The sequence below is a fragment of the Salvia hispanica genome, chromosome 1, assembly GCF_023119035.1.
Source record: "Salvia hispanica cultivar TCC Black 2014 chromosome 1, UniMelb_Shisp_WGS_1.0, whole genome shotgun sequence".
Lineage (NCBI taxonomy): Eukaryota > Viridiplantae > Streptophyta > Magnoliopsida > Lamiales > Lamiaceae > Salvia > Salvia hispanica.
In genome coordinates this window covers 2,955,845-2,978,344 of record NC_062965.1, presented here as the reverse complement: position 1 = coordinate 2,978,344, position 22,500 = coordinate 2,955,845, and the positions used below count along the sequence as shown (strand labels likewise).

The following is a 22,500-nucleotide window of genomic DNA, read 5'->3' as shown; positions in this document are numbered from 1 at the left end:
TCAATTTTTAGAGGCAGCTAGGCTTGTGGAAGCATTAATGGCAGCCCTTATGATTCCACTCACATCTTCACCATTTGTGGTCTTGTTCATAATTTTCTAGTAATTGGCTATGTTAGATTCTTATAACAAAACAGAGAATTGGACTAAAAAAAAGAGGACATACTACCAACCTTTAGCACATGGCATCCATGTGGATGCATGACAAATTGAGATGCTTGAGTATTACACACATGAACCACAACACCTACATCCCCTTCGTGAACGTATTGGATAACTTTCTGCAGCAAATGGCACCCTCTCGGGTTGCCGAGCAATGCCTCTACATCGCCCTCACCTAAGTTATCGACGATCGCCCTCTTAAAGTCGTATTCACCAACCTCGATCACCTTTTGCACCACATGGCATCCATGCTCATGTGCGCTCAATTCTGCGGTGTGGGGAATCATCACTTCAGCCACTCTTGCATTTACTACTTCAATCATGCACTCCACACACTTAAAAAATAGCAATAGTGTAAGTAAGTTCATCAATCTAATCTCAATTTTTAGACATTAAAAACAGGGGAGCTAGGTTTAGCATATTACTCTTTCTATAACTCGAGAGCCATACTTATCTCTCATTAGCAAGAGTAAGGAAGGCTCAACTGCATGGAATATTTCAATCCGTCTAGCATTTTCAGATTCATCGAGCAGTTTCTGAATTGATATACTTCCTGCGTAGGTTTGGCTAAAAATAACGAATATTCAACCAGATGTTCAAAATTAAGCATCGCCTAATCAAATTCAAAATTGAGGTGGTATAGGTATCGAAAATTTAATTTATATAAGTAGATAATTGAGATATAAACCGACAATGTTAGATAATTACATCAGTTAAATCAGTTAAATCAAATCATCTAGGTCGTTAATTTATACTACTCCTTATTTATATCGAGATGGTGGAAGACATTAAGCTCACATAGATCGAGATGATAACATTGTCTGCCCAACAAAGAAGTTAAGTGACTATAACTACCATAAAACTAATAAAACTAACCATGATAACATGAAAAGAATAGTAGAAACTAATCGATTTAACAACTTGAACATTCAACTCGAGATATTCAAATAATAGTTAACAATCAACATGGAGAAAAAACAGATTGGAAACTCACGAATACACGAACGGGAACTCCATCGAAAGGTGCCTGATCTGAATCAGTCGAGACATCATCGCCATTCATCATATTCGGTAAAGACTCCAAGGTTTTTTTGAAATGTAAGAAAAAGTATGAAGAACAAAAAATTTGATTGTGGAACATATTGAGGAGGTAAGAGAGCGTCAAAATCAAAATTCCGTTTTCATAGGGTGGGAAGAGCTGACAAATAATGGAGAAGAACACAATCGTAAGGTAGCTGATTTGAATCAGCGGAGAAATCATCGAAATTCATCGTCTCCAAACTTGTTTTGAAATGGAAGAAAAGAGAAAAGAAGAAGATAAAAATTGATTGAGGAATGAACAGACGTGGGAAATGAGCGGCAAAATCAAAAATCGGTTTTCATATGGTAGGATGAGCTGGCAAAGGAGCAAATAAACAGCTGTGATGTTTTCCAGCATCAAATTCAAAATCAACGGCCATGATTGGTTGAATTTAGTTGATAGAAATCGCTGACGTGGCAGTACATGGCCGGAAATGAGAAAAATCGACGGCATTGGAGTTGGATGCTGAAAACCGACGGCTGTGATTGCAGGGTCTGGTTTGGGAGAGGGCGTAGATCTAACATGGTGAAAATCAACGGCGAGGGGGAAGGAATTCCGAGAGTAGCCGTGAAAGTTCATATAATGTTGCCTGAGGTACTAGTATAAACAATGATTGCCTAAAAACAGCAAGAAATAATGAAAAATCTAAAATTAAATTATTTATTCAAAACTAAAAAGATAGAAATCCACACATCAGGACATAACACAGCTAAACAAAACCAAATGAAATGAATCCAATACGGTTAGGCAATAACACCGCTAAACAAAACCAAATCTAATGTTTATATAATTAACAATAAACATTATAATTATATATTAATGTATCTTAATTAGACTATAAGACATATATTGAATGAGTGATGTAATCTGGAGAAATATTTAACAAGGCAAAGCTGTATTGATGTATATGAAAAGAATTTACGAGATTCGGTGATTTGAGAAAATACTAGATATATAAAAGATTAGAAGAAATTTTGAAATAGGGAAACAAGACATGTGATTGAATAAGTCTGAAAATAAGTAATTTTAGGTGAAAGTGATTTTATTTCATTACTAGAAATTGCAATTAGTGCTATTCTAAATATACACCCGCAATATAGACAAAAATATGGTTCAATTTATTAATGCACTTTTTCTAAAATATATCAAACACATTAATGCAATTAAAAGCAATTGACCTTCCAAACCATTACTTTTTGGGTAGTCAAAGAAATCTCTTGCAATATGAAGAAATTCATTTATGTTCCCACTTAATTAGATCAAACATTAGGTTATCAATTTATTCAGCTAACATGGGTAATTTGTAGTATTATGAATACCTAAACACATGTCCTAACTAGTTTTTCCAAATTCCAAAGAACATCTAAATAATTTTACTAGAAAACCATTTCACTTGATTAGTTGTTCCATTATTATTGGATTTGTTTTTAATTAGATAACTATTAGTAAATTTTGTTATCAGATAAAGGCTGAACGCTTTTAAACAACTAGCAAAAAGATGATGTACTCAATCCAAAATATTACATATAACATCACATTAAGGAGAAATGAATTAAATGACATATAACATCACATTAAAGAGAAATGATGTAGCAACGAACATGTTCTTGGCCTCCAATTCAGCAAATACATAAACTATTACTGATTCTTCTAACTTTATGCACCAAACATTTGAAGTTAAGTTCCGCCCTCCAAAAATATTGACATCGAGTTGATAGAACTCAAATAGAAAAATAATAACTTGGTAATTTGTCAAATACTTTACTTATGCTATGTGCTAGTACAATAAAAATTTGAAAAATGAAGAACTAAAATTGGAGACTATTAATAGAGGTGGAAGGTGTTGCTAAAGATGGGCCTAAAAGCCCAATCCAATTAAAACATTGAGTACTTTTTCTATAAATCATTACTCCTTCCGTCTACGAAAATAGTCTCATTTATAGATGACATAGATTTTAATGAGAAATTGATAGATAATTAAGAGAGATGGAAGAAAAAAATAGATAAAGTAGGAGAGATACGAGAAAAAATAAGAAAGAGAAGGATAAAATGTGGGTAAAGTATGAGAGAAAGTTTCTATTTTTCAAATAAGACTATTTTTCGTGGACAGATGGAGTCCAAGTTTTTATATAAGTGCATATTTTTTACTATAATTACTTAGATCAAGGACAACATAATTAAATAAATATTCGATTTCTTTTGTCCTACCTTAATATTTAAATTGATATCCATATGGCTGATCTCATCCGCCACTGAGAAATAGTCGTGATAATGTTCTTATTACTCACAATAATTGATCTTACCTCACATAATAAATAATACATTCTCCTAGTTATAGGCAATAAGGCAAATACAATAAAACTACCCATTCCTCGTGATGGGATATCTTATTCTCAAGTCGAATTACATTTAGTCGGTTTGATAGGATATAATCGAATTCTTTTCATTTTTTTATTATTTTAAGTGTAAACTTACAATTTGATTGGGTCACAATCACAATTGATTCCTTGCCTAGGCCATTTCCGAATCCTCAAATCTTCAATCAAAACATAAGCCTCACAATGAAATACTACCAATGTTGCATACCATAGTAGAGCATAAATTTCACATATGTTATCTTGTAATAATCGATCTCCTAATTAATTGACAAAATCTTATACTAGAGTCCTTAATAATTGATCCTATAATGAACCAACATCGATGCCGGTCATGGATGACTCATTCCCAAAGGCACTACTCTGAGTCGCCGGACCTCCAAATTAAAGTAATATTACACAATACGATTGAACATGAGAACTTATTCCAAAAAAGACTATTTTATTTTATTAAAAGGAGAGTTAATTTAGTGTATAAACTCCATATACATTGCTAAGACCATCTCCAACCAAACTCCATAAATGAGTTTTGGTGTAGAAATTAGCTCCAATCATACATCAAACTCAAACTCATTTTTGGTGTTTTTTATGAAACAACACCAAATATGGTGTTACTGCAAAAAATTTGTGAGAAAAAACTTAAAAATAGTGTAAATTTTGAATTTGGTATAAATGGTTGAAGTAAAACTACTTTTTAATATGATGTATACTTAAAAATGGATTTGAGTTTGATGTAAATGGTTGGAAATGGTCTTTCATATTTAACGGCCGAGAAATTTCTTAGCAATGGAGTCTGTAATAAAGTCACAAGCTCAAAAAAATTCAAATTCAATGATTCTTTTAATCTCTATTTCACATCATTATTTATCCACTAATACTATTATCCTCGATGAGTACGCAAACATTCTTAATTATACCTTAATTGTTTATTTTATACTCCATTCAGATTAATGAGTAAAGCAGTGGATGTGGTAGGGTCGATGTTCACATAGTGTTAATTTCGTGAGATGTTTTAGCATTTTTGAATCTTTAATTTGATGATGATGTAATCTTTGTATAGCCATCCACTAGTTTATAGCATCGATATCTCGATACCGAATGCAATCTAAGTTGTGGATTACTCCCTCTGTCCCATTTTAGAAGTCTCGGTTTATTATTTTTGGGTGTCCCATTTTAGGAGTTTCGGTTGGAATATTCCATAAATAGTATTAGGTCCAACATTCCACTAACCTTTTTCCACTCACATTCTATTATTTTTTTACCAACTTTTCTTTACATTTCTTAATACCCGTGCTGAACTCAACCGGGACTCCTAAAGTGAGACGGAGGGAGTAGTTTTTTTTTTTTTACTGGTCGGACTTTTGGTTATATGGAGTACTTATATCTTATAGGGCAAAATTTGGTAAACAGTAATTAATAGAGTAATTTTGTATGATTTTAATAATAGGTACATTATTGGGATTTAAGTGAGTGTGTGCTAATGTCTAATAGTGTGCATTAGTTATAATATAAATATACTACTACTACAATATAAATATATATTTGATTGTAATTTGTAGTAAGTCAGTGACGATTACTACTAATGCATCCTAATATTGAATATATCTACATTAACTTAGAAACACTATTAATTGGGTTGAATACTTTAATTTAGAGATTCGTGGGTTTTGATTTCCTAGACAGATTCTTATTCTTATGTGTTCGATTTAAGTTACAGAAATGAATGCTGACCAAAGTTAAAAGATATTCATTTGTTAACAGTGTATGCTCGAATCGAAAAATTGAGTTTTCATCAAAATAAAACCAAATTGAAATTGATTTTCGATGTAATTTTGATAGGTGCATATCTCTATTATTATATTATCATATCTTTTCTATATCTTTATTAATTAGATAATTAGTGATTTGTCTTATCTTTTCCATATATGTTTAGGATATTTTCTTGTTTCTTAAGTTAGGATATTTAGCATTATAAATAGGTGTCATTTTATTTTATTCATCGAATCAATGAATATATGAATTTAATTTTTTTCTATTTTATTTTAGTACTTTGTTTTAAACTTGAGTTGTCGACGGAATTCCGCCTCCTGAGACTTCTCTTTTATCGTCTCCGGCATCTTATCAATAGGGAATTACCCTTATCAAGTTCATCCCAAATATTCAATTTTCGATTTCTTGTCTCAACCCTTTTGGCCAATGCATAAATGAGCCATTTTTTATGGATATTTGGAGAAAATCATGATAATTCATAAATTCAACCATCTCCAAGAAAATGGCACATTCTATCTTATTAGAGAGACATGTGGTGATGAATTCATGTGATAAATAGTTAGCCAGAGTGGGCCCCACCGCAGCCGATCTCGTTCCTACCATACAACCAGATTGGGATAATTTTACCGGACAATTTTGCCCCTGCCTCTCTTCGATTTTATGAATTAAATAAAATTCAATATATGAAAATATGATTTTATTACATTAGATAGATTCCGATTCTATTAATTTTTTGACTTATAAGCTTTATATCAAATATATTACGCCAAGTTATTTTTGACTTGTAATATTGAACAAATTTTATCATATCTAACTAATTTTAATTGTAGTAATATTTTTGTAATCATTAATACTTCCTCTGTCCCACTTTTGGAGTCCCGGTTGAGTTCGGCACGGGTTTTAAGAAATATAAAAGAAAGTTGGTGAGAAAATATAGTGGAATGTGGTTCCTATTTTTATATATTAGTTTTATAATAAAATGTAAGTGGAAAAAGGTGGGTGGAATGTGGAGCCTATTACCAATTATGGAATGTTCCAACCGGAACTCCTAAAGTGGGACACCCAAAAGTAGAAAACCGGGACCCCTAAAGTGGGACGAAGGGAGTAAATTTTTTTTTTGTTTATTTCGTTGCTATCTACTCCCTCCGTCCCAGATAATTCGTCCCAGTTTTCTATTTTGGTCAGTCCCACATAATTTGTTCATTTCACTTTTACCATTTTTGGTAGTGAACACATATTCCACTAACTCATTACTACTCACATTTTATATAAAACTAATATATAAAGGTAGGACCCACATTCCACTGATTTTTTCAATCCACTTTTTGTTACAATTCTTAAAACCCGTGCCTGATCAAAGTGACCCGAATTATCCGGGACGGAGGGAGTAATTAGTTTATGTTTGGTTGGATCGCTGCGTTTCGCTATCATCTCCCAAACCCAGAGAGGTTTTATTAAATCCTAACTCTATGTTCTTTTTTATTTCCCCTTTTTCTCTCAGCTCAATTCTAGTCCACAACCAATTCAATTCTTCTCCCCTTCTTCATTCTCTGTATATAATCTAAATTAATCTCCCGCTGTAGTTTAATTGCGTCACGTAAATTCGGTATTCTTTCTGGATTCTTTTATGTGGAAAATTGGAAGAAAAAAAATGCACGACTAGATTTCTCTGCCGGATCAGATCAAGCGCTTTTTTTCAGGTAATTATGGATTTATGCTTTGTTTTTAGCTTCCTGTCGTTGTTTGAGGTGACGAATTTTGCTTGGTTGAGTTGATCGCGCGGAGATCTGATGGTAATTTTTGAAATTTTGGTGGTTTGATTTTGAAGTGTGGAGAAAGTTGAGATTTTTCGTTGTTTGTGGAATTTGATCCGTCGAATTTGATGATTCTGCATTTTGTTGCTTGAGATGAGAGAATGTGATTTCGCGTGTTTGGTTATTAGGGGGTCTGATCGGTGATCAGACTGTGGAATTGGACTATAAGATCTGTTTGAATTTTGATTTTTTATTCATTTTTGTGCAATGGAAATTTTGTGAACTGAATTATGTGATGATGAAGGAAAGGATCATAGTAATTCTGGTCTTATTCGTTTAGATTGACTTTTTAAGAAACTGTTTGTTTTTTTTATAAGTTTTTTATGATGATTAGAGTGATCAATTGATGGTTGTGGCCTGTCTCATAGTCATCAGCTGGAAACTTGCTTGATTATTTCAAAAAAGAGAATATTCGGTTGAATGTTGTGTGATTGTTGTTGGATCAGAAACTCTTTCATATGTAATTTCTGATGTCCTTTCTCTGTGGATTATGGATTCCTCTCATTGTCAATCTTTAGTGGTTTTGTTGTTTTCATTGGATATTTGACTTGGAGATGATGTTACAGCTTTTAAGGGTTTTTGGACTGGGTTTTGTATCATCTACATTTATCAGCGGTTCTGAATGTTAGAGATCATATCATCTTAATTTGAATTTTGTTGGTTTCTCTTTTATCATTGTTGTTCTTTTGGTTGTATCTCACTTCCTCTGACTATGCACTCATCATATCTTTGATTGATGTTCTGTAGATTGTGGTTGATATTGCAGTGCAGCTTCGTTTCATTTGAATTTCTGTTTTTGCACTGCTGCTGAGCTATGGTGTCGAAAAAGAGGCTGGGTTATGGATTCAGCGGTTACCGGGGCCCTGTTATTCCTAGAGCTCCTAGATCTATTAGGGTAATCAAGTTTCTGAATTATGTATTTTCTGACATCCATGTAATTCATCATGTTGCCGGGAATCTCATATTTGTATTTCTTCTCAGAAGAGAGTCCCACACAAGAAATTGGTAGAGGAAAGTGAACTTTGCGCCTTCGAATTGCTTGCAGCTGTAGCTGGAAAGTTGTTACTTGAGAGTGAAAGTTCTGCTTCCAGTAATGTAGCAGAAGCGAAATCCCAGCTCGGCAGTCCCAGAGACAGAAATGAGAAACGGCAGCCTAGAGACGATAAAGCTCTGAAATCGGAAAGCTTTGACCATGGAAGTTGTGCTGAGAGTGCATTTGTTCCAAAAGTTTCTGTTAAGGGTATTCCGGAATCAGAAAATGATCAGGTTGTTGAGCAGACTGCTGTACATGCAAGTTCTGATTTCCAACATAAACTCGACTATGATATGAAGCTTGGGATTTCTGAGGAGAAGAGTCTGGATGAAAATGCCACATGTAAAATAGAAAGCTCCAATTTCATTGGTGAGAGTCTTAACAGCAAAGTAGAGAGTGGATCAGAAGTGCAATCACAGGGTGACAAAAATCAGATAGGTCTCTTATCAATGGCTAACACATCGACTGTAAATGATCCAATCGGTGAATATGTGAATACTAATGTTCTGTCTAACCCAGAGAGTAGCGTCAAGTTTCCCTTGTACAGAGACTCGAAACCTGATGCTTTGTTGAAGAAGTGTTACAACAATGTAAAGGTAGGGACTAGAGATGATGACGAAAATTCTTTTAGGTGCAATAAGTCTAGCACCAAGAGTAGGCCCTTGAGGCCACAACCTAGTATTTTACGTCATAGAATGAGGAAGATGATGACGTCCAAATACTGGAGAGCAACTCCCAAGCTGATGGATTACGAACTTTATAGCACCAGTAAGTAAAACTAGCATGCTTATACACACTTGATGGTGAAACCAACATAATTTGGAGTTAATTAATGCATGATATCCATGGTAATTTGTTTGTTTGTGTGCAGGTGAAGGAATGAAGACATTTTACCGGTATAGAAAGAGCATGCATGCACGAGAAAGGTGTGAACAAGCACCTCTTAAGAAAAGGAAATTGTCTGATCGCAGCTTTAGTGTTGCAATTGATCAGGAGCAGAGCAGTGACAGCATCTTCAATTTGCCTGAGAAAGGCACGCGTGAGAAATGAATATTTTGGGTTCGTTAGTTGACATGTTCTATTGAACCAGATTTCTGAATGCTGTTGTATTTATGCAGCTAGTGGAGCTTCAGTTAATGGTCTCGCAAAAGCAAAGGATCCTAATGGTAAATTTTTTTCCTTTGATGTTAACTATGCTGAACTTTTAGCTCTATCATATTATTTTCTGCAAAACTTTCTCAGACATTTTTTATGTTTTCCTTCAGTGACGTTTAGCATTAAGTCCTTCAAGGTACCAGAGCTGTACATTGATGTCCCTGAAACCGCAACTGTTGGTTCTCTGAAGGTTCGTGTTCTTATCCTGGTCTTTTTATGATGAGACGTGTTATACCCATGCATGTGGATCAGAAACTTCGTTGCCCCTTATCTTTATATCAATGATTTAAGGCATTGACAACCAGTGGTTGTGCTTATGGTGAATGTAGTTAACATATGTGCGTATCTACATTTCAGAGGACTGTTGTGGATGCAGTTGCAGCTATACTTGGGGGTGGAATAAGAGTTGGGGTAATTTATCAAGGGAAGAAGGTCAGAGATGACCAAAGGACTTTGCAGCAAGCTGGTATTTCTCAGTGTGCCAACCCTGATAACCTGGGTTTTATATTAGAACCGAGTTTCACACATGTTTCCCCATCCGAGACTCCTAAGAAACCTCCTGTGTTATTTCCATGTGCAGACCGACCCTTGCCTAGGTATTGCTATATATTTCAAATTTGATGTTGGTGGTCTCTTGATTGTTTAAAATACAATACATATCAAGGAAATAATCTTTCAGATGGAAATTGAGGCGTTGGGGTTTTTTCTGTATTCTTCAGGTCTCCTATCTCCCCAATGACCAATTCAGGGGTGTCAAACGCCTCGGTGGACCGTCTGCTAGTAACAAAGTCAGACAATGTGGACAATAATGATTATATATTGTCTCCAACGACCCCTGATAATAAGCTAACAGATGCAGCCGTTATTGACTCCAAGGCATTGATACCAGCCCCTGCCCCTCCAATGAATGTGGAGCCCCTTGCTGCAATCCCTGCAAATTTGAAACATAAACGCAGTGAGATGTCACAGCGTAGAACTAGGAGACCGTTCTCTGTGACAGAAGTGGAAGCACTAGTTGAAGCTGTTGAAACGCTGGGAACTGGAAGGTAAAGGTTCTTTGATTCGTAGAAAACACCGGTTGTCGGGATTATTTGTGTGGATCTGCTTGCAGACATTGTCCTTCGATATCTGTCCAGTAACACTCTTCAACTGCCTATTTTGTCTGCAGGTGGCGGGATGTTAAAATGCGTGCTTTCGAGGATGCTGATCATAGAACATACGTCGACTTGAAGGTGCCAAATCCATCTATCACACTTACATCATGATAGCTTGCTTTTTTTTTGGCTTCTATGATTTTTGTTTTATTTTATTTTTTTGGTACCTACCAAGATATCTTTTTTTTTGAAGGTACGATGATTTTCATTAAATATTAATACCTCACATGGTTTAGGCATATAATATTGCTACTGAATCTTATGCACAATCTTTCACATGGGATATTATCTCAATTATGCTTGCCTGGATTCACACAAACTACTTTAATTATGCAAATGCAATAATTACATTTTCTTCCCATGTTTGGTTATTACAGGATAAATGGAAGACACTGGTCCATACAGCCAGCATTTCCCCTCAGCAGAGACGGGGAGAGCCCGTGCCACACGAGTTGCTGGACCGCGTTTTATCTGCGCATTCTTATTGGTCGCAGCATCAGTCGAGACAACACGGTAAGCACCCAGCTGACCCTTTGAATGTCGATTCTCGCGAGGGGATCCTTGGAGCTTGAAGGATCGAAAAATAATGTTGTTGATTGTAAAATGTTGTTATTTTAGGATTATGTTGTAACAATGAAGTTGTAAAAATGTGTTGTATTCAGTTTGTTTCATTCTGTGATTTGTTGTCCAGTATTTCACTGACTCTGACTAGTCATTAGACTGGTTTTTTTGTAAATAATTCTTGTAATAAAATGGGATAACATTAATCAATGTAGTCCTTGACTCCTTGTAGCCTATTTTGTCTCTTGATAGCTTTGATTAAACAAATCATTAGTGTCAAAAGTTATGCTTTTCCACTATAGAACAACTGGATAACCACAATTTCTTGTGATCATTTAAAAATTATCAAAAGTTATTTCAGAGATCTAGAAAATAAATTACTCTAGCATTGTATCTTAGTGGTATTCATCCCAATTTAATATGGACGGCGAATTAGTGATGAATCTCAATCTCTTTATCTCCAACCAAACAAAATTTGAATCTCAATCTCTTTCTCCAACCAAAAAAAGTTTATTGACCAAAGTATTTAATAATATTTGTCCAAATGATGATGCCATTTAGCCAAATTTCTTATTGAGCTTGACTTTACTAATGTTTATAAGAATGCACAATAGTTTTGGCATATAATATTGATAGGTATTTACTAGACTGACTAATATGAAAATTCACATAGGGAGTGTTGGCTTCGTCCCAAATGTGTAGAGGTTCATTTATGTGTTTTGTCTGTAATAGATTACTAGTAATGAATGTCACTGATAGGGACCTCGATTTAGTGAATCTCGCCGAAGATCATCTCTAGTACCTTTTATTTGATTTTGATTTAGTATCTTTTATTTTAGTTGGTTATCCTTAATTATTGTAATCTTTTTATTTAATTATCTTGCTGCAAGATAATTTTTAGGTTTAGAATTCTATAAATAATAGAATTCTATAGCATTTTCATTCATCGAGAAATATGAAATAAACTTCTATTCTCATTCTGTTTCGAAATCCCTAGCCTTCAACTAGAGAATTATCTCTTTTGTTCCGTTCAATCTTCGCGTGCTCTACAAACCTCTCGATAGGGAACTTAACCCCTACCAGTCACACTGCCTATATCTTCTAGGTACCTGCAATGATCTTGTTCAACGTAACGAACTCCACAAGTTTCATTTCTTGAATATGGCGTTGCGTGGATTAATATATTCGTCACAATTTTCCCCATAATCAACGTATGCAAAATCTACGTTTGAGTCTTGATTGATATTCTGATAAATTTACACAATTTATTTTGGCAAGAGAATTTATATTGACCAATGAAAAGAGGGTGAAATGTGTCGTGTAGCAAATTAAAATTGGACCTCGTTGTCTTTGCTAAAAGACACTAATTTTGATTGTTAGCAAAGCGAAAATGTGAAAACCGGATTTCATTCTCTTTCTATATTACTACTAGTATTAATTTTTTCTCTCTATTTAACATGCTAAAATATTGTATACTAGTGTAGAGTCATTTTTCTATTTTAGTACGTTTCAGAGTAATGAGAGTCATTTCTTTTTTTAGTATACAAATACATTTATTCTCACTTATTTTTTCCTTTCTCTTACCATTTTTTTCTACTTTTTCCTCTTTCATACTTTATTATTTTTTTATTTAATATATTATACACATTTTTTAAATCTTCATGCCGAAAAAAAATATCTCTACTACTACAGAACTGAAACAAAGGGAGTATTATATTTTCAGTGTGACAAAGCGAAAACCAGAAATTGGAGTACCAAACTTTCAATAAAAAGGAAAATAATTGGAGTACTATCTTTTACAATAAAAAAGCTTTCTAGGAGACACTAGAAATATATAAATAGAAATCGTATCCCATTCACACAAAAATAATAGGAAATCATATTCACAGTCTCCCACGCTCATTCTTTTCTCAGAAATAAAATAACGGAAAATAGAAGATTATTTAAGCAAAAAGAACCAATGACAAACAAACAAACAAATAATTAATAAATAAATAAATATAAATACGGGGCATGTTAGAGTGTCACTATCCATTAAAATAACACCATACATTCTTAGCCAATCATTTATACACGTGGACAAATAATAAGCTGCCACGTGGTAAAATAAAATAAAAATATGAAAAAGACGGCCAATAATTTGTTGCTCTTTATCCATCAATTTTTCTTGTCCAGCAATATTCGACACACTATACAGCAATCTAGATTGCTGTGTAGTGTTTATAATATTGTTATATAAGTAATGTCAAAATATCACTTTAAGAGGATTGTCATTTTAACACAAACTAATAAATATAAATTAAAATATTAGTAATATTATACCCCATCATTGTGAAAAGTGAGCTATTTTTATTCATAGATATTTCCTCACGACATTAGGTGGGACATTTTATTCACTCCAATAAATCAATTAATTCAGACCTTTTAGTTATAGAAAATTCAATTAAGTGAGTGGACTGCTTTATCCTCAGCGTCCTTTCCACTCTTTATTGCATTAGAATATGTCAAAAAGGAGCAGACCCATTGTCTACATTTCAACCAACTCCCTTTTCTCTCTCATAAACCATAATCTGTCTCTCTCCCCTCTCCCTGTTCTTGGAAGGTATGTCTTGACTTTTGTAGTTATTACTTCTCCAGCTTAGTTATTTCCAACAAGATCATGTCTGTATATATCTGTGCTTGTATTTAAATGTCAAGTAGGTCCTTTTCAGCTTTAAAGATTTTGATTTTCTGGTTCTATTCCCTAGGTTTTCTATAGTTATACTCAAAATCAAGATTTCATTTTTACCTTAAATGACAAGTCTTCAGTTTTAGTTTGATTCAGTTGAATTCAAGACTTGATTTTTATTGGAAGGTTGATCTTTGATTGTGTGAAGTTTGTAGTATTGGGAAATTTCTTGACCTTTTGTAATAGGCAGTGGTAAGAGGAAAAGGGGTGATGTTGTAATATATATGTTGAAGGAGACTGTGATTTTATATTGGATGATTCTACTTTTGTAGTCTATTTTCATCTTGAATTTGTTGTTGGGACTATAGCAGTATCAGTGGACCAGTTTCAAGAATGAAATCAAGATTTTTTATTTTAACCTTAAATGACAAGGCTTCAATTAATTTGATGTAGCTGAATTCAAGACTTAATTTTTATTAGAAGGTTGATCTTTGATTATGTGAAGTTTGTGGTCTTGGAAATTTCCTGACCTTTTGTTACAGGCAGTGGTAAGAGGAAAAGGGGTGATGTAATTTATGTTGAAGGAGACTGTGATTTTATTTTGGAGGATTCTACTTTATTAGTTTATTTTCATCTTGAATTTGTTGTTGGGACTACAGCCATGGATAAGAACTTCAGCAGTATTAGTTGACCAGTTTCAATAATGAAATAGAGATTTCATTTTTTGCCTTAACTGACAAGACTTCAATTAATTTGATTTTAGTTGAATCCAAGACTTAATTTTTATCGGTGGGTTGATCTCGTTTGAGGGTCTTTCTTTTTCTGGGTTGAACTCTGATGATGTGAAGTTTGTAATCTTGAAAATTTCTTGACTTTTTTGTTACAGGCAGTGGTAAGAGGAAAAGGGGTGATGTTATAATATTTGTTGAAGGATTCTACTTTTGTAGTTGATTTTAATCTTGAATTTGTTGTTGGGACTATATGCCATGGATAATAACTTCAGAGCTATAAATGGAACAGTTTCAAGAATGAAATCAAACAACGAAGCCCTTCACGTGTTTCCTAACGCTAATGTGATCAGTGATCTGAGGATTAGTGATAGGTTCTTCAATGGGAATATAGCTGATAACTCTATACATACGTCTAGCCAATTTAGTTTTGACACCGGGGGTCAATCACGGGAGGATGACTCTCCCGAGGATTTTGATTTCAGTGACGGCGTGCTCAAGTTCATAAACCACATCCTCATGGAAGAGGACGTGGAAGATAACACCTGTATTTTTCAAGAGTCTGCAGCTCTTCAAGCTGCAGAGAAGTCATTCCACGAGGTTCTTGCAGAGCAGCGTCCTGCTTCGAGTGATAATCATCTGGTGCTCAATTTGGACCAGGGTATCGAAAGCCCTGACGAGAAGTTTCTTGAAGAATCAAGAAGTAATGTTTATGACCCTAGTGATGTGGAGGTGTTTTCTCCTGATTGGTTTTATGATCCCGACTTCAATGGATATAACGGACATCATATTACTGTCGATGTTCGCTCGACTTGTCAGTCATCATACAGTTCATCTTCTAGCAACGGTACCTTTGCTGATGGGCCGGTTGATTCGCCTGTTAGCATTCTTAAAAACGCAGATGTGTTCAGCAACCAAGAGTCGGCTATGCAATTCATGAAGGCAGCTGAAGAAGCAAGTAGATTTCTTCCTTGTTGCAGCAACCTGATCACGGGTGTGAGAAATGATGAGTCGAGGGAAAGGGCGAAGGAGGTAGGCTCCACCAGTGTGGCTGTTAAGTTGGAACGGAGATCTTATGAGGAGACTCTCGATATACCAAGGGGGAAGAAAAATCCTTATCACGAGACATCAGGGTTACAAGAGGAAAGGAGCAGCAAGCAGTCAGCCATTTATTCCGCCACTACTTTGAGCGATGACATGTTCGATCTCGTTCTTCTGTGCAGTGGCGGAAAAAATGAATCCGCCCTGCGAAAAGAATTGAGTGAAGTAACTAAAAGCACTCCTCAGGAGGATCAACCGGACGGAGTCAACGGTGGGAAAATTCAGGGTAAGAAAAAAGGAGGAAGGCGAAATGTGGTCGATTTGAGAACCTTATTGAGCCTTTGCGCACAAGCCGTTGCAGCTGATGACCGTAGGACTGCAAATGAGTTCCTGAAGCAGATTCGACAGCATGCTACTCTGACGGGGGACGGGATGCAGAGACTCGCTTGTTACTTTGCTGATGGTCTCGAGGCACGTATGGCTGGATACGGAGATCCTATATGTGCTCCTGCTAATGCATTGCCTACCTCGGCTTCTGACATCCTGAGAGCCTATCATATATTGATAGCAACGTGTCCGTTTAGGAAGATATCTAATTTCTTTGCTAACAAAACCATCATGAATGTTTCTGAGAAGGCCACGAGGATCCACATTGTCGATTTTGGCATTTTCTATGGTTTCCAATGGCCTAGCTTTATGCAACGGCTGAGTAATAGACCCGGTGGGCCCCCAAAGCTTCGTATTACTGGAATTGACTTTCCGTGTCCGGGTTTCCGGCCAGCAGCAAGGGTTGAAGAGGCTGGGAGGCGTTTGGCTGGCTATGCCGAGACTTTTGGAGTACCGTTTGAATTCAATGCGATTGCTCAGAAGTGGGATACGATTAGGATTGAAGATCTTAAGATAGAGAAAGACGAGTTGCTCGTGGTGAGCTGTTTATTTCGATTCAGGAACCTTCTCGACGAGACTGTCATAGTGAATAGTCCGAGAAATATCGTTCTAAGCCTTATCAGGAAGATGAATCCTGCCGTCTTCGTCCAGGGGGTTGTGAATGGCTCGTACAACGCTCCCTTTTTCATTACGAGATTCCGGGAGGCGATGTTTCACTACTCATCGCTTTTTGACATGCTCGACACCATTATTCCCCGAGAGATTCATGAGAGGATGCTTCTTGAGAGAACAATCTTTGGACAAGAGGCCATGAACGTAATTTCTTGCGAAGGAGCCGAAAGGATCGAGAGACCAGAGACTTACAAGCAATGGCAGGTCCGGAACATGAGAGCTGGATTCGTGCAGCTTCCTCTCGACAAGGAGATCGTGAAACTGGCTAAAAATAGAGTCAAGTCCTCCTACCACAAGGATTTTGTGATCGATCAAGATGGCCAGTGGATGTTGCAAGGGTGGAAAGGGCGCATCATATACGCGCTCTCTTCTTGGAGGCCTGCTTATTGAGCTGCTCGATTCATGACTAGCGAAGGCCACACGACTGGTTGCTGTTCGTGCAGGCTTTCCGTGTCAAATGTCGAACATCGACTAGTTAGAAGCAAGGTATCAATCATCTATAAAAATTTATGAACTCAACATTTTATAGAGTTATTATGTTAACAATTTGTCAATGCTTCTTCAGATGTTCTGTTGATAACGCCGTTACGTCTTCTCCTATCGGAAGCTCGGGTGGAGAACCGACAGAGTGGCGCAAAAACGGAACGTGAGCTTCGAGTATTGGTAGGTAATGTAACCTTTCTTCATGTTGAGAAAGTGACATAGATCAAGGATTTTGGTTTAGGCTTTATAGTGAAGTGTGCATAATTGCAGTCAAACGACGGCGTTTTGTTTCGCCTGCACATTACACAACAATGTAGTATGTATGTTGGCTTACTGAATAACCATAAAATTACACTTTCTTGTCACATCTTTCCATCAGATTTATTAGTTTTCTGTATATCCTATGATCCATGAGCTTATTATATATAGTTGTTTTTGTTTTCTGGATTTAAAATTAGATAAGAAAATGTGCATATTGAATAGTTTTGGCATTATTCAAGCAATATAAAAGCAACTTTGAGGTGCAATTATTTTAAAATCTCTATTTGTAATGAAATCTTAGTGGGTGGTGTGTGTTTATTGGTAGATGCTCACATGTGACATTTGAGTATTATATCGTTATAATAGCTATTTAAATATATTCGAGCAATACAAATGTCCAAAAAAATAGACAAACTTATAAATAGTAGTACAAGTTTTAACGTCCAATTTGGTAGAGGGAAAGTATCGTGGAAGTAATGTTAGTGCATACGATCAACATTATTAGTGATATGGTACAATTAATTAAAATCTTTTTAAATTTAGACTTAGATCTAATTTTTGGAGAATGAATAATAAAGATATAGATTATATAAGTATAGTATAATCATAACAGTAGATTATTGGACTGATACAATAATTATTAAATTTTAAAAGTCCAGGAAATTGGGAATGACCAAATATCGAAAATAGTGCAGTTCTTTGATTAATAAATCTGAAGAAAACGCATTAAAACGCCACAACCTCGAAAAGTCGCGGGAACATTTTTTGTTAGTGCAATGCTTTAATTTCCTTTAATAAATCCAAATTTTAGTGACCAATTGTGTCATCTCGGTTTTTTTAGTAACTAGTGTTAACCCACGCGCTATGCGCGACTTGGGAAAAAATACTATGAATAAATAAAATAAAATAAATGAAAATATCATTGCATATATAAGATTAAAGATATTTAGGAGAAAATATCATTACATAAGTGACAATATTATTTTATTAGACTTATATATCTAGAGTATAAAAAGGTAATAAAATATTAGGGAACAACAACATCGTCTCGAAAAAAAAATAAAATGATGAACTACAAACAAATAAAAAGCGCACATATATAACTACAATTTTAAAAAATATGTACTATAACAATAAGATTATAAAGGACGAAAAGTATCTATAACACTTTTTTAAAAATTTACATATCTGAGTTAGTAAATTTAGTCAAATCAAATGACCGTTACTTATAACTAAAAATGTTACTATCAATTATATACACAATTATTATAAATATTGAAAAGATTCATAACTAATAAATATTTAAAATCTAGCCTAAAATTTATAATATTCAAACGACGAAATCAATTTTCTACCTGCACTATTTAAAAAATGTGGATATACTTTTATGAAATGAGAAATAATATAATTATATTAAGTTCTAAATTCATAAATTATATTAATAATTTATTAAACTAATAAAAACTCATATAATCAAATAAGTTTAGAAATTAATGGTTGCATAAAAAATAAACGCTAATTCAACCTCTATATATGTTGTGGCTCAAAGTTAAAATATCTTAAATTACATGTTCCAATTTATTTAATAAATTTATTATTAAAAAAATTCTATATTTTAAATATATAAATTTTTTGGTACTAAATATAAATATGATTTAATAATATATTTTGAGTGGTTCAAAACAAATTTAATAAAATTCACCAATTAGTTATGACGATTCTATATTACTTATCACCTCGAATGTTAGCAAATCCACCGTTGGTTTATTGAGATAGTTGTTGCAACGGTCTAACCCCTAAACTCCTCACTTTTAACAATACATTTTGATACTGATACTATAGTTCCTCACTTTTAACAATACATAAATAAAGAAGTGTTTTAATGGTTGGTTGGATTCATTAAATTAGCATTTGAGTATGTGCACTATCATTTCAACATTTTATTCAAAATTATCATATCATGTTATATTTGTAAAAAACTGTCTAGGCTTTATCATATTTTGGTTAAATGTTATCTCACTCCATGCATAATTATATCCCGTCATTTTTTAAGTTCTACCAAAAAAAAAGATATTCAAAATTGTAGTACAACATTTTAATTCACAACAGATTGAGTAAAACATTTTTGATGATCATAATATGATGAGTAATTTTCAAATAAAATGATAAAATGAAAGCGATAGAATCAACAATTTGCCTATTTTGATATTTTAAGAATACCATATTAGTTTAAGATATTCCAAATTTTATCTGTTTATATTTAATGCATATATGATGAAGTTAATTAACACCCAACACCAAATGTTTGCTATTTGTATATTTTTAGTCCCCTGTTGATAATTTTCCTGAATAAGATATCAAAAGTTAAAAAATTCAATTATAAAATTTTGGATAGAAATAGAAATTCTTTTACTATAATTTTTGCTCCAATTCCCATTATTTTTAAAGTAAAATAAAAAGAGAAAAAGAAAATAATAGAAAGAAGAAAAAAAAAAATCCCACCCTAGCAAAACCCCAACAACAAATCTCAACCCTCCAAATAACAAATAGAAAGAATTGCTCCTTCCATAATTTGATCACGAAACTAATTTGTAATGATTTTGGGAAATGTTCCTTGAATCCTAATGCTCAACAAAAACCCAATAACAAATCTCAACCGTCCAAATAGCAAATAGAAAGAATTGCTCCTTCATAATTTGATCACGAAACTAATTTTGTAATGAATTTGGAAAATGTTCCTTGAATCATAAGGCTCTGCAAGATAAAAAAAATATTAATTAATGATTTTAGATAAATAGTTAAAAATATATTAATAAGATAAAAATGCTAAAACACATACCATAAAATCATGGGAAACACATTCCAAGCTCATAACATTTGATTTGTCGTCCAGGTTTGGTCTTTACAAAAACACATACACCGAACTTTGATAACTGATGAAGTTAAATTATGTTAGATTGTAGATCATTGAGGTAGATGAATTCTATAACGTCATTTTTCTTCTGGCAAAATTACAATATTAGCAAAACATACAAAAAAATAATAAGATAAATAGATGAATACAAATACTCCATACTACTATCTCATGGCCGTAGGAAGTTTCTTAAATTCTAGAAAATACTCACCAATTTCAAAACAAAACTTGGTGACGTTCGTGTCTTGTTTGTTTGGTTGGATTTTTTCATTGGTATTTATAGAGGTTATATCTGTAGATTTAAATTGTATACATTAATTCTCTATTAGTAATGATGTTAAATGGTGCAACGGTTTTCATTAATTAGCCAAGAGCGTTTCAAATAAAACGTTAATTGGCTTTGGAATCTTTCCAAAATTGAATATCAAATTTAATTAGTCTAAATTAATAAAAAATACATAAAATGGTCGACCAATTAGTAAAAAATGGCTGTCTACTAACACTCTCATTTAATTAGTGGAATAAAATGGCTGTGAAATTAACGCTCATTTCATTAGTGGGAAACTGTTTCAAATTTAACGACATGAAATCAATGATTACATAATTTACATCAAATAAATTCTCATTAATATTTGCCTTTATTTTTATTTTTTCTTAGTAGGCGTCTTCTACACCGCATTGTATTCATAAATATTTCAAATCTTAGTACCTTAATTTTATAAACATTCAAATTCATCACATAATTTGTAAATATTTCAAAAGGAGCCCAAAACTGGGCTTTTATATATGTATAGATTAGTGCTATCATCCATGCTCAGCACATAAGATTTTCAAATAACATTTTCAAATAAGTACATTAATTAAAATATAGTATAGTGAAAATATACTTTTTAAGCACAACAATTAAAATTTAAGTGAAATCATATATAGTGTAAATTAAAGCGAACTCTTGCAAGTAACATTTTAATAAATTTATTAAAGTAAAATAAAGAAACTTTTTATTATAAAGCTCAATTTATACGTTATTCAAGTAATTATTGCAAAATTTTAAATGAATTATAATTTAAAAGAAAATATTTTATGTTGTAAAAATATTAAATTAACTAGTATTAGAAATGTATTTTTTTTTAATCCGTAAAGGTGCTTTTATATATGTCCAAGAAAAAATTGCAAGAATGATGAGGTACCAAAAATGTGATTTTTCAAAGACCAAAAATGCCCTCCATGACATTTAGGGGATTTTTCAAATGTAGAGGGGTATAAAAGACCCATAGGTACCAAAAATGTAATTTTTAGGTACCATAAAAGCTATAAAAAAATTTTAGGGATCATTAATGCATTTTTCGACAAGATCATGGACTATTAGTGCAGTTCACTCTTATATAAATACTCCACTACTTATACTAAACTTGGTATGTTGGAATGGAATGGTAGAATGACATGTGATTCCTACTTTCATTCTATTCATTTGCTTGGTGTGATGGAATGAATGAGTGAATGGATGAAAATGCAAAGGAAATCAAAGTAAATTGACATTTCATTCATATCTTCATTCCATTCCACCCTCCATTCCATCGTACCAAGCATGCCCTTACATTCTTCACTCACCGAATTCTCACTCTCTGTCCATTTATAACATGCTCAATTCTCACCTATGCATCTTAAACAAATGTTCTTGCGTCGCACTGAATAATTTGTCATATGTCATATGTCCCTTACCATACCTTGCCCCGATTCTAACTATAAATTTAAACACAACGCGTTCTTCTTTTCGAATTTTCCCACGCAAGCTTTTCTCAAATTCAGCATGGAACAGAGCGTAAGTTTTCTATTTTCTTTCGAGATTGATGCCTTAAAATCCATTTCCATTCGACAATCTTAGAATTTTAGAATTTGCAAAGATCATGTCACAAAGTTGGTGGTCTAATCGTGTAATTGGATTGATTTTTTCCGCGTCCAATTTCCGATATTTTTGCATCATCGAGGCTTATTTTACTACAATCATCTGTTTAATCGGTTAAATTGAGAGTTTATTGCGAGTTCAGTTTTCTAGAATCATCGATTATTTTGTTGCTTAGTTCGTCTGTTTAATTGATTACTTCATGAGTTATTTGTGATTTCAGTTTTCGAGAATCACTGAGAATTACTTTACCAAGTTCATATGTTTAATTGAGTACTTCGAGATATACATGTCCACGGTTCATGAACCGGCGGTTCCTGTTCCGGTTTCGAACCGTCAGTTTT

At 33.7% G+C, this 22,500-nt stretch overlaps 3 protein-coding genes across 5 annotated transcripts; 2 read left to right on the top strand and 1 right to left on the bottom strand.

Moving 5' to 3' along the window:
* Positions 1 to 1,218, bottom strand: LOC125224260 (maternal protein pumilio-like). The gene is made up of 4 exons (XM_048127638.1): positions 1,154 to 1,218; positions 585 to 726; positions 171 to 494; positions 1 to 96 (listed from the first exon to the last, which is right to left on the bottom strand). The coding sequence occupies exons 1-4, from the start codon at positions 1,216 to 1,218 to the stop codon at positions 1 to 3; spliced, it is 627 nt and encodes a 208-aa protein (XP_047983595.1).
* Positions 1,219 to 6,852: 5,634 nt separating this feature from the next.
* On the top strand, positions 6,853 to 11,338 carry LOC125201338 (telomere repeat-binding protein 4-like). 3 transcript variants are annotated; one of them, XM_048099402.1, is made up of 10 exons: positions 6,853 to 7,085; positions 7,947 to 8,094; positions 8,184 to 9,000; positions 9,104 to 9,265; positions 9,351 to 9,398; positions 9,498 to 9,577; positions 9,745 to 9,983; positions 10,107 to 10,433; positions 10,556 to 10,619; positions 10,919 to 11,338. In XM_048099402.1, the coding sequence occupies exons 2-10, from the start codon at positions 8,014 to 8,016 to the stop codon at positions 11,111 to 11,113; spliced, it is 2,013 nt and encodes a 670-aa protein (XP_047955359.1). In that variant the 5' UTR covers positions 6,853 to 7,085; positions 7,947 to 8,013; the 3' UTR covers positions 11,114 to 11,338. The 3 variants fall into 3 exon arrangements, with proteins under 3 accessions (XP_047955359.1, XP_047955358.1, XP_047955357.1); XM_048099401.1 differs by having other exon boundaries at positions 6,854 to 7,085; positions 7,966 to 8,094; positions 8,181 to 9,000; XM_048099400.1 differs by having other exon boundaries at positions 6,854 to 7,085; positions 8,181 to 9,000.
* Positions 11,339 to 13,626: 2,288 nt separating this feature from the next.
* Positions 13,627 to 17,478, top strand: LOC125200931 (scarecrow-like protein 14). The gene is made up of 3 exons (XM_048098768.1): positions 13,627 to 13,704; positions 14,657 to 17,084; positions 17,164 to 17,478. The coding sequence occupies exon 2, from the start codon at positions 14,757 to 14,759 to the stop codon at positions 16,986 to 16,988; it is 2,232 nt and encodes a 743-aa protein (XP_047954725.1). The 5' UTR covers positions 13,627 to 13,704; positions 14,657 to 14,756; the 3' UTR covers positions 16,989 to 17,084; positions 17,164 to 17,478.
* The last annotated feature ends 5,022 nt before the right edge of the window (positions 17,479 to 22,500 follow it).

Coding starts and splice junctions, on each gene's coding strand:
- LOC125201338 (XM_048099401.1), top strand. CDS start 8,014: ATGGTGTCGAAAAAGAGGCTGGGTTATGGATTCAGCGGTTACCGGGGC. Junction 9,578..9,744: donor CAACTGTTGGTTCTCTGAAG/GTTCGTGTTCTT, acceptor TCTACATTTCAG/AGGACTGTTGTGGATGCAGT. Junction 10,620..10,918: donor GAACATACGTCGACTTGAAG/GTGCCAAATCCA, acceptor TGGTTATTACAG/GATAAATGGAAGACACTGGT.
- LOC125200931 (XM_048098768.1), top strand. CDS start 14,757: ATGGATAATAACTTCAGAGCTATAAATGGAACAGTTTCAAGAATGAAA.
- LOC125224260 (XM_048127638.1), bottom strand. CDS start 1,218: ATGGCGATGATGTCTCGACTGATTCAGATCAGGCACCTTTCGATGGAG. Junction 727..1,153: donor GAGTTCCCGTTCGTGTATTC/GTGAGTTTCCAA, acceptor CGTTATTTTTAG/CCAAACCTACGCAGGAAGTA. Junction 495..584: donor GCTCTCGAGTTATAGAAAGA/GTAATATGCTAA, acceptor CTATTTTTTAAG/TGTGTGGAGTGCATGATTGA.